Source organism: Hyperolius riggenbachi, chromosome 4, assembly GCF_040937935.1.
Source record: "Hyperolius riggenbachi isolate aHypRig1 chromosome 4, aHypRig1.pri, whole genome shotgun sequence".
In the NCBI taxonomy this organism is placed as follows: domain Eukaryota; kingdom Metazoa; phylum Chordata; class Amphibia; order Anura; family Hyperoliidae; genus Hyperolius; species Hyperolius riggenbachi.
The window spans coordinates 378,468,859-378,491,103 of record NC_090649.1 but is presented as its reverse complement, the minus strand read 5'-3'; the positions used below and the strand labels follow the sequence as shown (position 1 = coordinate 378,491,103).

Below are 22,245 nucleotides of genomic sequence, written 5' to 3'. Positions count from 1 at the left end.
CTCTGAAAGCTGTTATTAACATTGATCTGTGATCATCCTAGATAGGATGTAAATGACAATTTGTGGAGCTGATCATGTTGGAAAAATAACAGCAGAAGCAAGAAGTATTTTCTACCACCACAAACATTTGTTTCTTGTTTTGAATCAATATTAAGTGCTTCAGTTATTTTTAATTAAAGTTGACTTGTCACATTTCAGACATTATTTCTGATGCAAAGCAGACTGACATGATACAAAAAAATTACCTAGCCTCCCAATTTATTGGCTGAAAGGGTCAAAATGGAAAATCTCAGTCCAACAGGCAATGGGAGACCGCAATACATTATACAGCCACAGACACAGTCTGGTTTTATTCTGATTGTTGCACTACCAATATCAGACAACTGTATAGTCACCAGCTGTCTCTCCCACCACACACCCACACACACCTTCCTCAGTATTAGCCAGATGTACCCCCCACACACACATAAATCTTAGCTAGCTAGATGTGCCCCCCCCCCCCCCCCCTCCACACACACACACACACACACACATAAATCTTAGCTAGCTAGATGTGCCCCATGCACTATTAGGTAGCCAGATGTGTCCTCATGCAGTATTAGGTAGCCAAGATGTACCTCTATGCAGTATTAGGTAGCCAGATGTGCCTCCATGCAGTGTTAGGTAGCTAGATGTGCCCCCCTACTCAGCAGTAGGTAGCCAGTTGTGCTTCCCATGCACTAGCCAGATGTGCCCCATGCAGTGTTAGGTAACCAGATGTGCCCCCATGCAGTATAAGTTAAGCAGATGTACCCCTATACAGTATTAGGTAGCCAGATGTGCCCCCATGCAGTATTCAGTAGCCAGATGTGCCCCATGCAGTATTAGGTGGCCAGATGTGTGCCCATGCAGTATTAGGTAGCCAGATGTGCCCCCATGCAGTATTAGGTAGCCAGATGTGCCCCATGCAGTATTAGGTAGCTAGATGTACCCCTATGCAGTATTAGGTAGCCAGATGTGCCCCCATGCAGTATTCAGTAGCCAGATGTGCCCCATGCAGTATTAGGTGGCCAGATGTGCGCCCATGCAGTATTAGGTAGCCAGATGTGCCCCATGCAGTATTAGGTAGCTAGATGTACCCCTATGCAGTATTAGGTAGCCAGATGTGCCCCCATGCAGTATATGTTGACGGGTCTCCATGAGGTCTGCAGTGAGCCCCATTATGATGATCCTGTAAGGGCCCATCTGCCTCAGCTGCCTTTTGTGTAATCCAACTCTGACTACATATGTAATTTTTTTTTTTTCAGTATTGTGCAGCTTTACCCATGAGATGAAGCAATAACTTTGGCACAAGTATGATACTATTTATTGACTAACTCAATAGACTGAAAAAGCAAGCTTTCAAAATGTATATACAGCATATATATATTTTTTTTAACTAAGTACAGCCTGTTGAAGAAACCTAAAAAGGTTATGAAACATTTTTTTCAATGTACTGCTTTTTCCCGTAGTGAAAATCTCCATGTTAATTAAAGTCTATGTGTTCCTCTATATTACAGGTAAATTCTCAGGAAGAAAACTGGCTGCTGGTGCATTCTTTTGGGATGCCACACGTGATCCCATCTGAATCGTGCATAATGATTTTCAATTCTTTTAAAAAAAAAATGATCATAAAAAATTATGATATAATGAATTGGTTGTGTAGTATGGATAATTACTAGAATATTAGTAGCAAATAAAATATTCTCATATTTTTATTTTCAGTTATATAGTGTTTGTATAACATTTCATCATTCTGTAATATTTGCAGTTTACACATTACTCAGCATTCTAAATGATTTTACAGAGCAGGCCAGTGAACTATTGCCCTGTCCTCTGCAGAACAAAAAACAATACAGTGACTGACAGTTGAGATAACAAGCTTCAGAAGACTGTGAAAGTCGTGGAGGCGAATGGCTCTTTTGCATAGACAACTGGAGTTTCTTAACTCTTCCTGTATTGAAAACAATATTAGACTTATGTCTTTGCTCCTAATGTTTTATTTCTTAGCTGTACTACACATACAAATTATTATATCATATTTTTTTTTCCGCTTCAGTGTCTCTTTAAAGAGTAACTGATAGGTATTAGATACAAAATTAATTTTCTATTGCAGGCTGTCACAATGTTAAACAGGATGCTAACCAGGCAAATAAAATCTTATTTTTTTCCAATTAGGTCTTCTCTCCCCATACCCCCAGGCTCTATAAATGTACGCACAGCCGCAGAAGAGAAGTGACAGGCATGCTGTATCAGCCTGATTGGCTGAAGCCTCTGTCACTCACCTCTCTGCGCTAGTGCAGAGAACAGATGGGAACACCAGCGCTTGGATCCATTACTAGGGGAGTCTGTGTCTGCTGGCTTTATCCTCCCCGCTGTGCTCACAATCAGTGCGGGGAGGAGGGGGATGGGGTGGGGGAATTAACCTGGAGGACACAAGATGGCCCCTGCCAGGAACAGAATTCTCAACATTTTACTATATCAAATTCAGTGAAATCAAAACATGGACACTACAATACATATGTGACGTAAGTAGATCAAGTATGTATCTACTTACATATGTGGGGGGGGGGGGGGGGTTTGGGGGGGGGGGGGGCACATTTTGGCTAATAGTTTCTCTTTAAAAAGAATAAGAACCTTGCTGAAAACCCCCCATGAAAAGATAGGCTAGTCCAAAACCTATTGGTTCTCAGTTGCTCTCAGTTATAACTGAAAGAAAACTGATTTTCAAAGTGATGTCCATGTTTTCCTATAGCTCAGTTCCCAATATACGCGTTTTAACTGAAAGCTTTTTCACAATGCACTAATATGGTAAAAACGCATACCAAGGTGTACTTTAACTCATACAAACGCATTAAGTGTAAAAAGGCCGCTGCCTCCCCCTGGCCGCCCGCTGCCCCCCCCCCCCCCCGACCGCCGCTCACCCCCCTGTAGCCGCCGCTCACCCCCCTGTAACCGCCGCTCACCCCCTCCTGGCTGCCGCGTCAGACCTCGATCAGGCGGCGACCAATAGTGCGGGCGCTAGGACCCGGCGCCCGCACTGATATGCGGAAGTGACATCACTTCCGCATATAGAGCGGGTGCGTCCGGCGCCCGCATTACTGGTCGGGTCGCCGCTGATCTAGGTCTGAAGTTGCTGCAAGGTGAGGGGGGAAGAGCGGCGGCTAGAGAGAGGGGGCACCTGTCACCCGCTGCCTAAAGGGGCTCCCTGTCACCCGCTGCCTAAAGGGGTTCCTGTCACCCGCTGCCTAAAGGGGTCCCTGTCACCCGCTGCCTAAAGGGGCTCCCTGTCACTCACTACCTAACCTGGGGGGTCCCTGTCACCCGCTGCCTAAAGGAGCTCCCTGTCACCCGCTGCCTAAAGGGGCTCCCTGTCACCCGCTGCCTAAAGGGGCTCCCTGTCACCTGCTGCCTAAAGGGGCTCCCTGTCACCCGCTGCCTAAAGGGGTCCTTGTCACCCGCTGCCTAAAGGGGTCCCTGTGACCCGCTGCCTAAAGGGGTCCCTGTCACCCGCTGCCTAAAGGGGTCCCTGTCACCCGCTGCCTAATGGGGTCCCGTCACTGCCTAACCTGGGGGTCCCCTGTCACTTCCTAACCTGGGGGTTCCCTGTCACTACCTTACTGGGGGTCCCTGTCACTACTTTACTGGGGGGGTCCTTGTCACTTCCTAACCTAGGGGTTCCTGGCGCTACCTAAACTAGGGGGCAGCATTTACTTCAACCAGCCAAGCACAGCCACAGCATCACCGCCAGCCAACCCAGCCACAGCATCACCGCCAGCCAACACAGCCACAGCATCACCGCCAGCCAGCCTGGCCACAGCATCACGCAAGGCCTTTCAGCCCGCACGTCATCCCCAATCCAGCCAAAAACAGTATTGCCAGGCACAGCAGCCAGTAGAGGAGAATTGAGAAGCCAGGTGAGAGGTGTCTACAATATTAAGGGGGCATTCTGCCTATTTATGTGAAATGCTGCCTATTTATGTGCCTCATGACTGCTGAATTTGTCTTGTTGGGGGCCTCATGATTTTTTGGGGGCCTCAAGATTGCTGAATGTCTTGTTGGGGGCCTCATGATTGCTGAATTTGTCTTTTTGGGGGCATCATGATTGCTGAATTTGTCTTGTTGGGGGCCTCAAGATTGCTGAATGTGTTTGTTGGGAGCTTGATGATTTGTTGGGGGCCTCATGATTGCTAAATTTGTCTTGTTGGGGTCCTCTGGGAAAAGCTAAATCATCATCCTATGAGACAATAGCATTAAACCTACTTTTTAGCTTTTTAAAACGGAAAATAAAACTGGGAGGTTCTAAAAAAAAGAATACATTTTTCAGGAGTAGGATGAATGAAACTGTTTATCTTCACAGTTTATTTTCAACTTGGATTTTTCATAATGTTCATGTATGAGTTAAAACGTTTGTATGAAGTTTAAATTGCTGTTGCCACTTTGCAATAGATAAAGTGACTTTTGGGTTGCAATTTGGGCACTCGGCCTCAAAGTTTCGCCACCACTGTTCTAATCTAATGTCCCACATTGCTAAGTTAATGAAAATTTGTCACCACCCATGGCCACACCCACATTCTGGTCCATGGCCGCACCCATTTTTCGGTGCCGCACAACATAACCCTCAGGTTTTTCAGCGCACACATCTTCTCAAAAATTTGCTCTTCCCTACCTCTTTTTGCCGCCCCCCCCCCCCTGGAAAATTATCTGCGGACGCCCATGAGGATACTGTTGTCATGTTTGCAAATAAGCAGGTTTCTCATCATCTGCTATGTTTGGGAAATCATAGCTGTCTGCCGACTGATATGGACACAAATACATGCAACAAAAGTCATCTTGCGATGTGATGATATTAAAAATGACCTCCTGGTTTAAGATTTCTACAAAAATGTAGATACCCCTCATTGAATATGTTATTTTATTTACTTACAGAGCTGTTGTACTTAGTACTGATGTTTTGTGACTTAGAGATTGTAACGCTAAAACAAACAACTGCCTGAGTATACATATAAGAAAGCGGCATATTGCTTTAGCGGTGCAGTTCTGCTGGGTGTGGAAGCTGTATGCATCATGCCATTGGCATTCCCAGGAAATTCCTCTTACCTCACAATCATTTCCAACCGCCTAATCCAAGTTTCTTCTGTTTATGCACAGTAAATGTTCAGCTACGGTTTATTTTAAAGTGGCGTGTGAGCATACAATTGTATTCCCATCTATTCCCCACAGCCTCTCCAGCACTAATCTCACACAATCTGAAATAATAAAAGCCCACAAGCATCCTGAAGTCAATTTGCCTATTATAAAACACCGCAGACAACAGAGGTATTTTACAAATATATTTTTTCATTTGCAGTGTAAAGGAGCATACACATGAACCAAAACTGTCGCCTGTAGATATGGGGAGCCAATAGGTAGACAGCTTCAGGCACACGTATTATACAGATACGTCATTTAGCCATAGCTGTAAATATAGAGGGAAGAGAGACAGTGTTGCGTTGCACAATGAGGTGGCTTCCACTGAGCAGGGTAAAACTATATACACACACACGTAATAATACTATTGCCCGGCAGGGACAGTTTGGGGCCCAATGCAGTACAGATGAGTCACTAGCTTGCAGGCAAGCTACACATCTGCTATGTAGAGGCTGGAGGTACAATGAGTGGTGCTTGACGGAGCGAATTCCCACAGGTGGGGTAAGTGCCGGGATGTATACAGTGGATTCACGCCCGATTCTCAGCCGAGGTGGTCTTTATGAGCCGCTACTGCCAAGTTTAATCTAACGTGTGTAAGTAGCTTTAGGAGAGGAACAATGCACTCATTTGTTAATTGTAGGGGGGGGGGGGGGGGGGTGGCGAGGGAGGGCTGCTGTACACATATTAGATAATCGACTTAGACAGCCACCTCGGCTGACTTCCCTCTACTGTGTGTACATGGCTTAATAGTTGAGCTGAAGCTGTTAAAGAGGCACTGTAGTAGCATATAGTTGAATGCAGTAAATTATCCCAGATGCTTCCTATATCTATATGTTGCTGTATGTAGCCCTGCCCTCCCAGTCATGCTTAGCCTAGGCTGTTAAGCTATGCGCTCTTCTTCTTCCCAAGCATTCTGGGAGACCAGGCATAAATTCCCAAATTGCCACTTTAGAGTTAATATTTACAAATGCTGTGATAGAAAGACCGACATCAGAGGAAAAATGCCATTTTTGTCATTTATGCCAAATGAATACATAAAAATCAAATTCCTTAACAAAAAAAGCAAATCAGTCAAAATATTCTTTGTATCCATGAATAAGTACCTAAATGTTCAAGTTTACTGAATGGTGTCATTGGACTGGAGTTTTACTGTTCTAGTACATCAGTACTGCAGCAAGTATAGTACAACAAAGCAGCCTTGTCAAGAAGGTCTCTGAAAGGCCAAATGGTACTGCTTTCCCTAGTCCTTGTAAAGTACCTCAGACACACCCTAGCCAAATCTGGAGTGCAATTTATTCAGGAAAACTAAATGTGTCTTTTTTTTAATTCATTCAAATTCTACAAATTTTCAATGCACTCATGAAAGGATACCTTAGTGCAATCCTGGAGGCCAAATGCAGTCCGTCACGCCATTTCTGGTGGCTCCCAAAGCTCTCTACAGTTAATTTAATGCAGCCCACAGGCAGTAGCTGCGGTGCTGCATGCATGGGGCCAGCAGCAGTAACAGCCACTGATTAGCAGCTGCCACTGTGCTATCTATACACAGCATATGGGTTATTTCCTGTGGAAATATTTTATTTGACAAAATGTCACAGGCAGCGTACCTAAGTGCAATCGTCAAAAATCATGATTAACTTCACTAGCTCTGCCCCCTAGCGCTCTCAAGAACGGCAATATAGCCCTTGGCCTAAACAGTTTGACAACCCTGCCTTAGAGGGTTTTGTTTAGTAAATGGTGTCATATTGGCAGGGTTTTAACTGTTATAGAATCTCAGACAATTATCAAAAGTGTTCTACAATGCAAAAAAAGCAACAGTCTTTTCTATTTTTTCCAAGCCCTATTTCATACAGCTTTATCAATCCCTGCCATGTACTGATGAGGACCAAAAGTCGAAACAGGCTGTCTACATGTGGGTTTGATAAGGCTGTGTAAAACTTAAAGCTATAAGCTTGCTATACACCAGCGGTTCTGGATGCTTGCTTGGCTTACAAGGGCGAAAAGGGATAATTTGCATCTTCAGTAGAGCATTGTGGGTAACCACATATGTTTACTTATAACTGAATTATTGCAAATTTCCTTCTGTTTTAAAAAGGCAAATTACACCAAGCTTTGCTTTTTTAGTAGGAGGGCTTTTTGGTTCCTTTTATCCCCCTATACATTCCTAGTAGTTTGGGTCACCCTGAGCTGCTTGGTTACTCTATTTTTTTAAAATGGCCCCTGCACTGTTCCAAAAATAATAATAATAATCTGCATACATTTGACATCTTTGCATAGACAACTCAGAAGAAACCATTTTGAAGGTATTTATGCTGCACTTCAAGATATTTACATTAAAGAGAATCTGTACTCTAATATTCTTACAATAAAAAGCATACCATTCTATTCATTATTTTCTCCTGTGCCCCTCTGTGCTGTTTCTGCCACTCTCTGCTGCAATCCTGGCTTGTAATTAACAGTTTTAGGCAGTGTTTACAAACAAACTAACCAACTTCTAATAGGCTCAGCTAAGCATAGTGTGTGAGTCATTCAGAGTATACAGGGGGCCTGCAGAGGGTGTGTATCGCTTCTACCAATCACAAGCAGCCCTGCACATTCCACACAATCAAGCTTTAGCCCGACAAACAGGACAGAGGAAAGATACATTGATTTATTACAGAGACAGTGCAGTTAGGAAAGACTGCAGTAAGCCAGAGCAGATTAGAACAGGCATAGGAACTTATAGGATAGAAGAACTAAGGCTGAAAAATTTGTTACAGAGTCTCTTTAAAAAAGTAAGCATACTTTCTCTTAAAAATACAAGAGAAAATAGTCTAATGAAATGGTCCCAAAAGAAAGTTCTCTGTGTCCTGAAAACAAAACCCAGTAAATGAATTTAGAAAGACTAAAAAACATGACATGACTTTGCAGAACTGTAAAAACTGGTATCGTGAATTGGTAATGAAGGAGGGAATTTTAACAGGATAAATTAATTGGACTTCATAAAACTGAGCTAAATGAAAGAGGTTTATTTGTGTGTTGGTACCGAAATGGTTGTAGAAAATACAGCAACAATAACAACAGTATATAAACATTTAATTACAAGCAATGGAGACAATTCTGCCCCAACAGACAAGGCTACTGAAAATATTTCAAGAAAAATCTGCTTAGTAGATACATTTCATAACATGAAGTGACTATCTCACCTTAGAGAAGCGGGCATTTATCCATTTGGTGAAGGTCTTCTTTTGTACATCGTTATGTTCATCTGACATAAAAAGAGAGGAAAAATGAGCAAACATACACTTAGAAAGCTGTAAATAAACATAATCATTTATTTACCGAAGTTGTTCAGCATATTCAGTAGGACATTTGGAATAGTGTTGTAGTTTACAGGCATAAAATATATTTTGCTCCTGCAAAGTACCAGCATCTACATTGGTTGATATGGCCTAATAATAATTCCCCTTCCCAACTACTGCCTGACCAATGGACAAATGCAAGCTTTATGGTACAGGTGGAAAGAGCTCTTTCATACAGGGAGGAATAGAAGCAGACCCATATCACTGCATTTTCTCTCTCTCAAATCCAGAGACATTTGATATTTAATTGAATAGCTCTCAGTTTTAAAAACTGGAAGTGGACCATTGACAAGTTTGATATCTGTAGGGAAGGTACAAAATTACTAGGCCAAATTTTATTTAACCAGGATTTGCACTACACTGATAAATGAAGGCTAAGATCACACTACACTGGACTGGCAACATGTAGAGTCACAGGGGATTTGATGTACATTTATGATGGATCTGCTGTGTCCATCTATCATGTGCTTTGACAATGAACAGCAAGACCTGCGTAGGGGACTTCGTTGGCTTTTTGTCATGTCCAATTTCCATTGAAAACACTCGTGAGAATGAATATAATCTGTTACTATAAACTTTCACTGTGTTCAGAATCAGAGTTAATTTATTCGGCAAGTACGACTAATGTCATACCTGGAATTGGTTGTGGTTCGCTTGGCATTGTTTGTCTGCATACGTAACGTATGCAGTGTGCAGTCATGCAGGATGGGACTTTGTGTTTTCGGTTACTGCAACTGTGACAGCTGACACTTTGAAAACACATGTCTGATTGGATCCTATAGATTAGTGTTCCTCAACCCTGTCTTCAGGTACCATCAACAGTGACTGTTTTGATAAAATCCACAGAGTAGTTAATCATGATTAATTAAGAGGCACTAATTAAGTCACCTGTGATTATGTGTGGTTTTCTGCCAAACATGTTCTGTTGGTTGGTGTTCAGGACAGGGTTGTAGGACACTGCTATATGTAGAATCCACCAACACATCTATTTATCCTTTTGTCTTCATTCCTTTTGGAGCCCTTTTTCACTTAATGGCTTGCGTTGAGTTGCATTGAGTTGCGTTGCGATGCAACGCGATATATCGTGATGCAATGTATTAAAGAGGAACTCCAGCCTAAGCAAACATACTGTCATTAAGTTACATTAGTTATGTTAATTAAAATAGATAGGTAATATAATCTCTTACCCACACTGTTTTAAAAGAACAGGCAAATGTTTGATTTCATGATGGCAGACATCTTTTTGATTGAAAGGAGGTGACAGGGAGCATGAGACACAGTTCCAACTGTCCTGTGTCCTGAGCACCTCTCCCAGTTGCTAGGCAACGTGAATAACAACATAGGAAATCCCATCATGCTCTGCACAGCATCAGGGGAAAGAAGCCCTGGGCTTTTTTTCTTTGATGGGTGGAGCTTAGCTAAAATGCAGCTAAAAATGATGCTTTGGTAAGAAAAACAAAGTTCTGATGCTGTGAAACTGTTAAAGAAACACCAAGCCTTTTCAGTTCTGCTGAGTAGATTTTTAGTCCGGAGGTTCACTTTAAGTGTAAAAGGGCCCTAACCTGTCTGTTTTTATGTCTAGTGTGAACCTAGCCTTGGGGTAAACATGAAGGTAGGACTATGGAATTAGATAAGCTAATAGGTTGTAGGTTTGTTTGTTTGTTTGTTTAAATGCGAATAGGGCTTAATCAAGAGTGAGTGGAATTTATCAGGAAGCAGAAACAGATCAGAAACAAATGACAGTAATACATATGTACATGGATCGAGATTATTGCTACATTTAAGATGCCTATACAGTTCATCTAATACATCTACAGGTGTGGTCTTTAAATTAAAACAATGGACTGTACCTTATATCAGTCCACTAACCCCTGCACTGCCTTGATCTTTAAAGTGTATTAACAGTGTACCAACATTCATCTATTCTCCTGAATACCTTCTCTCTACTCCATTAAAGCGGTATCGTCACCATAAAAATCTAATTTCAACAGCAACTGGTCTGAGTGTATTAAGTGATAAAGCTGCTAATCCTGCATTCAAAACTTTCAAAACTTTTTCTGCTGTTATGATTTGGAGTTATCACATACTTAAGAAGCACTGGCACTTTAGTAGTCGTGCCAAAGAATTGCATGCTGGGGGTTCTTTTTATCTATAATCTATTCCTCCTCTTCCCTTTATTTCCCTGTCTGCTGCTTATCTGAAACCCGATCCCCCTACTCACTTGTGTTTACAAGCAAGGCTGAGGCGACGCAGCGATTGGAGGAGACAAGAAAAAAAGTAAAGGGCAGAAATGACATCACAAGTTAGCTTTAACTGTGGGCAAAAGACATGGCCCCCACCAGGAACAGAATTCTCGTCATTTACTATATAACATTCACTGAAATCAGAAAGTGGACAGTATAATACATGTGTTATGTAAGTAGATCAAGTATTTATCTACTTATATATGTGTTTTTTTTCCCTGGCATAGTATGGCTGATCCTACTACTTTAATGAATGTCTTCTTCACTCAGACCAGTTTATAAAGAACACATGTAGACAAACTTAAAGGAGTTACGCTTCTCAGAGGTGAATGCAGTAGGAAAAACCTCAGAAGTGTTCCCAGCAAATGGGATTTATACTAGAATTGACAGCACAGGACAGTTGTAAACCGAAATTGCAGAATCCAATACATACAATTTCAAATAAATATATTTAATTGTGATTTAAATAAACAGAAAGCAGTACTGTAACTGTAGCTATGCAGGCCATACTCAGGTCAGTTTTCCTATTCAATCTATTTCACAACCTGTCACACCGATTGTTTTCGATCAATACTTACTGAAAGTTAATCGTAAGTGTCAACTGGAACAGATGGAAAATCTCTGACTGAGAGTAGGGCAGGAGCAGCGGTAGATCATGCAGTAAACCGCTGCAGTTCAATTAACGTTCAATACATTGAATGATTAAATCTACTGAGAGTTCACGTACTGTGTATGGTAGGACTCGATCCCTCTCTGATTAGATTCAGATCAAAGAGGGATTGATCATGTTGTGACATTGGGTTGCATGTGTGGCATTATTGGGCGGCATTATCTGTTTTTCTTTCCTTTTTTTTTTTTTTTTTTTGCTAGTACTGGCACTGTGCCTGTGTGAATTAATAAGTACTTGGTGAGTAAATCTGATTTTGAACTATATGTGTATGGCCACCTTTACACTTTAACCGATCTGGTCTACTCTTACACTTATTACAGCACATAGGTTTCAGTTCACGAAGACATGTTTGGTAAAAAATAAAGGCTCTATAAAATATTTGGTGTATTAGACTTAAATTCTGAATTCACTGAGATTTTCATACATGCCATAATAGTTCAGTAATTTACCGAAAATTCACTACGATTTTTACCTCTTGTGGTATTAAATCAGTATTTTACAGAATCATGCGGGTTTGATGAATCACTGCAGTACAGGGGAAATGGAAGGCAGAACTGGTATAGAAAGCATAATTAACATTATATTTGTATCAGCTCAAAACCATTATCATCTTATTACCATTTTTAATTGCTACATAATAACCTGGAAATATGTTTTTATAATAAACTTTCTTATTTTCCTGAATAGTTTAAAGTGACCCTGAGATGGGACCACAGAAATAAAACATACATACCTGTGGCTTCCTCCAGCCCCCACTGGCCTGATCGCTCCCACATCATCCTCTTCCAACTCCCCGTTTTCCCGCAATTGGCCCCGGAAAGGCCTCCGTTCCGTGGCAAACTGTGCATGTGCGGCCTGGCTGCGTGCGCTCCTGCAGCGTTCACATTGCCGGGAGAGAGACGGTGAAGTGCTCCTAGCCGGAATGTGCATGAGCTACTGGCCCTGACTGTAGAATTTTTGTGGGCCAGTTGCGAGCGGAGGTGAAGGCGACTGAGGACGACGAGGGAGCGATCAGGCCGGAAGGGGCTGGAGGAAGCCCAAGGTATGTATACATTTTTTAAGGTGCCCCACCAGGTACACTTTAATTCGTTTTTAGCTTTTCTCTGCTCTGTTTCTTCCCTTCTATAACTTTCTGAATGTGTTTGTTATTTACCGACAGCTCCAGGCTGGAAGTAAAATACTGAACATCTCACTTGTTTTACCGCATGCTCTAATCTTTGTAAATTGACGTTTATTGAGCTGCTTACCTCACAAGTTGGTAATTTACCTCACTAGTCAGTCATTTTAGCTTTACATGCGGTAACAGCTCTAGTGACCTGACATTTCACAAAACGTTTGGTAAGATCAGTTGTTTTCTGCTTTATCACATGTGGTAATGCTTAGTGGATTGAAGCAATAGTGATTTTCTCGAAGTATTTTCTGCTGAGCATTGCCAGACCTTGGAACAGTTTTAATTCACAACTGCATTAAGCAAAGCCCAGCCCAAGAAGTTACGTTTTGGGACAATAGCAGCTTATACCATGTAAACATTTCCTCTGCAGGGCTCTCAATAGCCATACTGCCAGCCTGAAGGTCACACTGTGCCACTATTGCCAATAAGTGTATAATCTCTCTGTGAAGATTTCTGCAGAAACGCCTTGTGGCCAGAAAGTGCTGAGAGTCACACCAACACACACCACCACTTATGGAAAAGGAATTTCTTTTCAGAACAAACAACTATTTGTGTTAATTAAGCATTTGTAATCCAGAGGGCAAAATTCCCTGAATTCCTTATCAGCAAATCAGCCTACAAACACTCAAGAACAAAGAATATGGAACAGTTACACCAAGTTTACATTGCCAGCAGCATTGAACTTGAGAAAAGCAAAAATAAGACAGACGAGAACATTGTACAGCATAGTTTGTTATCCTACAAATGTAGCACTATATTAAAGGCAAACTCTGCTTGCGTTATAGAATTGCTGTAAATTTAAATACATATAAATCTCTGCTGCACAATAAAGGTTTATGGTTATTAAAAAATGATCTTTAAGTATGGTATGTAGCCAGATAAGAATTTATAGAACTGACATTGAAGCTCAAACTGCTCTCCTTTGCAACCCTGGAATCAGAACTTTGCTTGGAGTACTGTTGCCACGAGACTCTAGAGAATCTAAAGAAAACCTATTTAAAAGAACCTATTAAAACTTTGACATTCACTACCAATATTAAAATATCAGCTAAATATTGATCAGACAAGTCTGTTCTTTGCCAGATGGGTGACCAGTGGGTGGGGGGCTGCAGGTGGGAGTAGTAGGCAATCAGCATTTGCACAGCTTTGTACTGCTTCAGGCAGCAAATACAAAGCTTACAGCCACAGCACTGCAACAAACATTGGCTGATATTTCTGATGAAATCTTGCCTGAAAATAATACTTGCATACTGACCTAATAAAAAGAAAACAAATAAATAATCCCATATCAAAAGAGGACATTTTTGTTTTAAAACATTTTTTATTAAATTTTCCATTTTCAAAAGATACATTAAGGCAAACAGTATGGCCAAGTAGTATCATAACAGTCAACGTAACATTGATCAGATGTCATACAGTAAAAGGTGTGATAAACGTAACATTGGTCAAATATCATGCGATAAGAGGGATAATGACATAATCACAATGTAAACAAGGGGATAAAGCATATTAGAGAACTTTATAGAAGTGTGACCCAGAGGACCATGTCCAACTATCTGGGACCAGTATACGAGTGGGAGGAGGGGGTAATCCCAGCCAAGGACTGGGGAAAACTGTGAACCCTAGCGCCCGTCGTCCAGCGATAGACGGGCAACTGAGAGGTCGCTATGGTAAGCTCAGCTGGAGAGTTTGAGTAGAAGAGAGAGAATCAGAAGAAAGAGAAAGAAAGAAGGAAAAAGAGAAAGAGAAGAAGAAAGAGAAAGAGAAAGAAGAGGGCTGTCCCGTCTTATAGCCTCCTGATCAAGGAACTCTCCATGAGGGGGTGTTCTAATTGAATCCAGGGGTCCCAGGTCTTCTCAAAATTTTTATGGGTGTCCCTCAAGATGCTGGTCAGTTTCTCATTGACTGTAACGATCGGTGTCAGCACACAGAGAGAATCTGATTATTGGTGATCTGCAGTATCACCAAGAATACAGATATATACCTGATTATTGATGATCTGCAGAATCACCAATAATACAGATATAGTGCTAACCTCTGGACACCTATATATATATATATCGTGAGTGTTTGGTGTAACAGTATGACTTTGAGTGAACCACCTGATGAGCAGGTGATCCTAGGCAGTATGGGCAATACTGCTCTTAGAGAGTACAGAAACCTTCCAGCAGCCTGAGACTCTCCAAGAGGAGGAGTCAGGCTGACACCTGAAAGTGGATGTCACTGACTGATCTGGAGACTATCTCTTAAAGGGGAGAGATAGCTCTCGAGGTCGGGCAAGCCAGGTCGGCAACACACGGACAGACAAAGTACAAGGACAGGAAGCTGATTCAGTATCCAAGGCAGGCAGGGTTTAGCAACGGAATATAAGATATGCGTGGTACCGAATCAGAAAGCAGAGGGATAGTCAGGAAAGCAATAGGTCATAACTGATATCAAACAATGCCTAGTCTTGGGTGTGAGGTCCGTGGTCTCTACACCCTGGAACTAGTCTGAAGTATAACAGAATGATAACACAAGTTCCCTAGTCTTGGGTGTGAGGTCCGTGGTCTCTACACCCTGGAACTAGTCTGAAGAATAACAGAAAGATAATACAAGTAATCTGGCTCAGTGTGAATTCTGCCTCTCAGCGTGCGCGCGCGTATTCCTGAACCTGTGTGAACTAACAGACTCAGCCACACCTGATGCACGCTGCTGCGAGCAACCCGCCGCGCTGGACGCGGAACCAGCCGCCTTGCTGTCAGTACATGCGGCGGCTTTTCCGCGTTCCTTCAGATTACCAGACGCACGCTTCCGCGTGCAAACCGCCGCGCTGGACGCGGAATCAGCCGCCTTGCTGTCAGCACACGCGGCGGCTTTTCCGTGTTCTCTCACATTGACCATGAAAGAGTTGATTCTAGATTTTGCCTCACTAATAGTGACAGAAGGTTTTTTCCAGTTGCTAGCAATTGTCATTGTAGCTACCGAGAAAATGAATGAAGCCAGTTTGTTCTGGGATAAAGTTAGCAGATCTATTTTTTCGTGCAAAAGAGCTTGCCAGGGATTTTTGGGGATGGTTACGTGGAAAAGGGTTGAGAGTAGCCTGTAAACTTGGCACCAGAATCTAGTGAGCCTAGGGCAGGTCCACCAAGTATGTAACATGTCTCCGTGTGACCTACAGCCACGAAAGCAGAAAGGACTGGCAGAGGGAAACACTTTAGCTATTCTTGCCGGAACAAGATACCAGCGAATCATAACCTTATATGCCGCCTCTATGGTCTGTAAATTCGATGAGCAGCAGGAAATCCTGCTCCATATATTTAACCAGTCCTCTCGGTCCCTCGTGCCCGACAGGCCTGATTCCCATCTGGTAATGTAAGCATGGGTGAGTGGGTGCTCTGGACGGGTCAGAAAAGAATAAATTGTAGAAATCAGCCCTTTAGAGTTGGGGCAGTGAAGACATATGTTCTCATATGGTGTAGGATCAAAGGGGGGCTCCCTATTTTGGGTGAGGGACTGTACCCAGTGCCTTATTTGTAGGAATCTGAAATATTCTCTCGGTGGAACTTGAAAGTTTTCTTGTAGGGCTGGCCAACTATACACCCCTCTAGGATTGATAAAGTGCATAACTTTATAACTGGTTAGGCCGTTGTCAGCCCACCATTTAAAAGCTTCCGGATTATCATGCCCTGGGGGGAAAAGTGGGTTGTTAACCAGAGGTAGCAGGGGAAGGTGGAGGGATAGAAGATGAGAGGAGTATCAGGCCGAGTCCCAAACTTGGAGGCTATGGAGCATGGGAGGGCTAAGGGTGGGGGGCCGCATCTTTTGAGGTATCCAGAGGAGGGTGCTCGGGAGTATAGGGGCGCTATCGGGGATCTCGAGAAACACCCATAGAGGAGTGTCACGAGTTTGGAACACCCGTGTTAATTGAGTAATAGTTGCTGCTCGGTAATAAGAGCTAATCTGGGGGACTCCCAAGCCACCGTCTAGTTTATGAGCAAAAAGGGTTGACTTATTAACTCTGTGGTGCTTCCGACCCCAAATGAAAGATTGTATTCTATGCTGGAAGGTGCGTAGGTAGTGAGGGGGCACTTTAACAGGGGGAGTCCGAAAATAATAGAGAAGCTTAGGTAAGAATGTCATCTTGATTGAATTAATCTTCCCTAGCCAGGAGAGCGGAAGTGTGGACCATCTATCCGTTGGTGTAGATAGGGATTTAAGTAGTGATGGGTAGTTGGCTGCGAAGAGGGAGGCGTAGTTGGGGGTTAAAGTGATACCAAGGTAAGGTATAGATTGAACCCATTGAAAGGGGCAAAACTCTCGAAGTTGAGTAGTGAGATGTGGCGTGAGGGAGATACCTAGGGCTTTAGATTTTGCCATGTTGATTTTTAAACCAGAGACTTGAGCAAATTGTTCAAGAGCTTTGAGGGCATTAGGGATGGAAATGTGAGGTTGTGTGCGGAACAAGAGGGTATCATCCGCAAACATAAGTAATTTGTGAGCCAGGCCGGCTCTCTCTACCCCTTTGATGTCAGTGTTTTCTCGTAGAAAACAGGCGAATGGCTCTAGAGCTAAAATGAAATGTAAAGGGGAGAGGGGGCAGCCCTGGCGGGTGCCTCTCTTTATAGGAAAAGTTTGCGAGGTGTGGCCTGAGAATCTCACTGAAGCTGTAGGAGTGGAGTACAGTCGTTTTTTCGTGCAAAAGAGCTTGCCAGGGATTTTTGGGGATGGTTACGTGGAAAAGGGTTGAAAGTAGCCTGTAAACTTGGCACCAGAATCTAGTGAGCCTAGGGCAATTCCACCAAGTATGTAACATGTCTCCGTGTGACCTACAGCCACAAAAGCAGAAAGGACTGGCAGAGGGAAACACTTTAGCTATTCTTGCCGGAACAAGATACCAGCGAATCATAACCTTATATGCCGCCTCTATGGTCTGTAAATTCGATGAGCAGGAGAGCGGAAGTGTGGACCATCTATCCGTTAGTGTAGATAGGGATTTAAGTAGTGATGGGTAGTTGGCTGCGAAGAGGGAGGCGTAGTTGGGGGTTAAAGTGATACCAAGGTAAGGTATAGATTGAACCCATTGAAAGGGGCAAAACTCTCGAAGTTGAGTAGTGAGATGTGGTGTGAGGGAGATACCTAGGGCTTTAGATTTTGCCATGTTGATTTTTAAACCAGAGACTTGAGCAAATTGTTCAATGTCAGTGTTTTCTCGTAGAAAACAGGCGAATGGCTCTAGAGCTAAAATGAAAAGTAAAGGGGAGAGGGGGCAGCCCTGGCGGGTGCCTCTCTTTATAGGGAAAGTTTGTGAGGTGTGGCCTGAGAATCTCACTGAAGCTGTAGGAGTGGAGTACAGTCCCACAACCCAATTCAGAAAGTAGGGATCTAGCCCCCATTTGCTTAAAGTATGTTTGAGGTAATTCCATGAAAGGGTGTCAAAGGCCTTAAAAATGTCTAAGGACAAGGCTACACGTGGAATTTTTTGGGAATGTAGGTAGTGGGACAGGAGGACTGCACGTCTAGTATTGTTTTCCGCTTGGCGGCCCGGAACAAAGCCTACCTGGTCACGATCGACGAGATCTGGCAGAACTCTGTTTAGACGTGAGGCTAGTATTTTCCCTAGCAGTTTGAGGTCCACATTAATGAGGGAAATGGGACGAAATTGGTGGGGTGCATGGCAATCCGGTTCGACTTTAGGGATCATGGAGATATGAGTGGATAGCAAGGAGCCAGGAGGCGGTTTACCTTTACGTAGTTCGTTGTAACAATCAGCTAAAGTTGGAGCTAGTGAGGATGCTAATTTTTTGTAGTATTGTGCCGTGAAGCCATCTGGGCCTGGGGTTTTATTGACCTTAATGGTTTTCATGGCGGAAAGGACTTCTAGAGAGGTGATAGGTGCTCTAAGATTAGCAGCTGTGTCTGCGGTGAGTTTTGGCAGACTTATTCGGTCTAGAAAATCATGGATGGCTGTATCTGAAGTAGAGGTAGTGATGGTGTATAAGTCTGTTAGGAATGTGGTGAAGATGTCCACTATTCTGCGAGGATTTGCGGTTACCTGACCAGAAGCGTTGCGTACTTTCAGGGTGGTAGGATGAAGGGGCTTATTGTTTAGACATTTAGCTAGAAGGGCCAGGGGTTTATTGGAGTTGTAGTAATATAATTGCCTCCTCCAGCGTAATTGCCGTTCTACTTTGTCCATTAGGAGCATGTCTAGTTCTGTGCGGAGTTTATCTTTGATAATTCTGTTAATTCGGGTAGGGCGTTGTTTCCAGGTGTGCTCAGCCGCCTCAAATTTATTAGTTAAATCAGTGATCTTTTGGATACGTTGGCGTTTAAGTGAGCTAGCCAGGCTGATCAAGAAGCCCCGAATGGTAGCTTTGTGAGCTTCCCACAAGGTCAGTGAAGAGGATACAGAGCCTGTGTTATCGGCAAAGTATTCCGTAACTTTGTCTTTTAATTGAGTGAGTATTTCCTCTCTAGAAAGCATAGAGTCATTTAAACGCCAATGGAACTCTCTTTTGAGCGGGAGCGACAGTGAGCAACAGATGGAGACTGGGGAATGGTCAGACCAGGTGGTGGAGTGAATTTTGGCAGCTGGAGCGAGGTGTAGGTATTTCTGTTGGGTAAATATATGATCGATACGACTTAAGCTGTCATGGGCGTTTGAGTAAAAAGTAAAATCTTTAGTGGTAGGGTGAAGTTCTCTCCAAATGTCTACATAGCCATATTTATCAAGCATTGCTTTGATTTTGGTACCTTGGAGGTCAGTGGGCTCGGGAGAGGGGTTAAGGGTAATAGATCTCTGTCTATCTATTTTAGGGTTGAGGGTAACATTAGTGTCACCTGCAATTATTATTTGGCCAGTTCCGTGTTGTGTTAGGACCTGGAGGAAGTGAGAGTAAAAGTTGGACTGGTGTGCGTTGGGTGCGTAATAAGACGAAAGAGAACATTTTTAAAGCAATATTGATCTGTGTAATTTATAAGTACCGTATGGATTCAGATTATTATTATCATTGATTTATAAAGCGCCAACATATTCCGTGGCGCTGTACAAACTAAGAAACAAACATGGGGTACATAATAATACAGACAATGGTGTACACCAATATACAAGATAATAATTAGTGACAAAATACAATAAATGATACAAAATACAGAATACAAAATACAGAATTGGTAATGCCAGTGATAAAAGTAACATGATAAATAAAATGTATAATGATTTCCAAGACACAAAAGGGGGAGAGAGCCCTGCCCTTGCGAGCTTACAATCTAAAGGGAATCGAAAGGGAAAGGGGGGGGGGGGGGGGGACCAGAGGAGGGGTAGTATGCAACAAATATATAGCGGCAGTGTGTTTTAGGATACCTAGTAGGAGTGCAATTTGGTCTTAGGACAAAGGGAAGTGGCCTAAGGTAGCGCATACGCTTTTAGGAACAAATGAGTTTTTAGAGAGCGTTTAAAGGTAACAAAGGTTGGCGAGTGACCGATGTGTTGTGGGAGGGCATTCCAGAGGAGGGGTGAAGCGCGTGCAAAATCTTGTAAACGTGAATGTCAGGAGGTAATTCTAGTGGAGGACAATACAAGATCATGTGCAGAGCTTATCTGCAGGGCTACCAAACACAGAGTACTCATTGGAAGCATGCTGATGCTATGGGTACTTCTTACGTCTCACTTGCAGCTTTGAACTTTTCGCGATACTTCCAAACTTCATTATGGTCACATGACAGTGATCTTGGAGCTCAAACTGTGGGGGAGATGCAAGGACTACAGGCATCCTTGCTGCACATATTCTGCACATCAGAGCCATGCTTTCAATGCACGCTCTGCATGGGGAGCTGTGGGGGAGACACTGGGGATGGGCTTATGTGTGGGTCACTCATTCTGTCAGATTTTCAAGCCAAAAGTGGGGACAGAGGCTTATCCGCAGAGAACCTTTGGAACAGAACTTTAAATGTGTAGCGTGGTTGTACACCTATCCATGCAGGCTTAATACCACTAGTTGCTGCGTAGTTTCCTGTGAGCATACTGTGGTTTACATACCCAGCTCCTTCATCTACATGTAGAATACACATTTTCTTTGGCAAAACAGGAAAGCTAGGAAATATATTCGGACACTTTTTCTTCCTATTTTCCTGGTTACGGTTGACTGCCCCACCGACCAGCTGAAAGTAGATAAGAGCTTTGAAAGCATTTATGGTCCACGAAACACAATAATATTTGTGTAGTGTTTTTCTCTTGTTGGTCTCAAAGCACCTAAGAGCTGCAGCCACCCTGGAATGTTAGGGCTGAGGCCCACTAGAAACTGCAAACCGCAATTGCTTTTTCTGCAACACTTTCTGGAGTGATTTCTGTAGCTTTTGAATCATTTTTTATTTAGTGCTAGTGATTTGTACAGTGGTTCTGATTTACCTTTTTAGGAGGGGAGTTCTGGGTAGTAAAATCCTTGCAAAATCTCTCTGTACAAGCAACTGAAAAGTGATTTTGCAGCAATCCTATAAAAATGCTGCAGGACCCACTTTCGCGATTTGGGGAAATCACAATCGTTCCTGTGGACTCACCTCCATTGTCTCTCATTAGCTTAGCTGAAACAGCTCCTGTGAGTCCCACACCTTAGGGAGTTTTGCCCAGCAACTGAATAGGTAACTGTCTCATGCTGTCCACTACTTTGGTTCTGCACACCAGGGCTGTGGAGTCGGTACAAAAATCATCCAAATCCAATTCCGACTCCTTAGTTTATGAAACCACCGATTCCAACTCTGACTCCAGATACCCAGAATGGCTCGGACTCCTCGACTCCGACTCCTTAGTCAAATACTTACCAGGGCTGTGGATTTGGTACAAAAATTATCCGACTCCGACTCCTCAGTTTATGAAACCTCCGACTCCAGGTGCCCAAAATTGCTCCGACTCCTCGACTCCGAAGCCAACTCCGACTCCACAGCCCTGCTAAACACTGCTAATATTCACTTATCAGCCCAATCGCTATTATATTTTGCCTTCGTCAACTTTTGGTTTAGTTGGACTTCAAAATTCAGCCATCACAGCCATAGACATTATATCTGGTTTGTTTTGTAATGAGGTAACTCAAACGTCTGTATTAAACAAGCCAAAAATGTAAAATGATTCCAACATACATCATATTTTATAATAAAAAATGATATAATCAATTTCAGCATAAAAATGAGATCATCCGCCCTTTTTTCCACTATCATAAACAGAACGTGGCACAAACTCAGCAGCCGATATATAAATACAGCTGTGTATAGAAGAGGCTGACAGTAATTGTTCTACTAACACACTCAAAACAGTTGGCCCCTCTGTTACTGAAATGTATGGAATGTGAAAATATACTGGGTAATTACATCATACAAGTCTATTCTTATAGGAATTCCTGCTAACAGCAATCAGCTTGCTTACCAGAAGCTCATTCCTATACACCAAGACAGTCTTAAAAGACAATTAGACATGTTTAAAAGGGACCCAACAGCTCTTCCACGCCCTGCTGCATATAGCAGAACTATGCTGAGTTAATCTTGTGATTTATTTATAAAATTAGTCATTTTACACTGCGGTGATGTGTAGTGCAGGGCTTCCGTCTGCCATGTCTACCTTGCCTAATGATGGGTCACAGAATT

General features: G+C 42.8%; 1 protein-coding gene across 6 annotated transcripts in view; it reads right to left on the bottom strand.

The window, feature by feature from the left end:
* UTRN (utrophin) overlaps positions 1-22,245 on the bottom strand; it is an 863,547-nt gene that overhangs the window by 749,469 nt on the left and 91,833 nt on the right. For all 6 annotated transcript variants that reach the window (XM_068232090.1, XM_068232089.1, XM_068232092.1 and 3 more), the window contains one exon: positions 8,391-8,452. In XM_068232090.1, the coding sequence (XP_068088191.1) occupies positions 8,391-8,452 (62 nt within the window). The remainder of the gene's footprint in view (positions 1-8,390; positions 8,453-22,245) is intronic.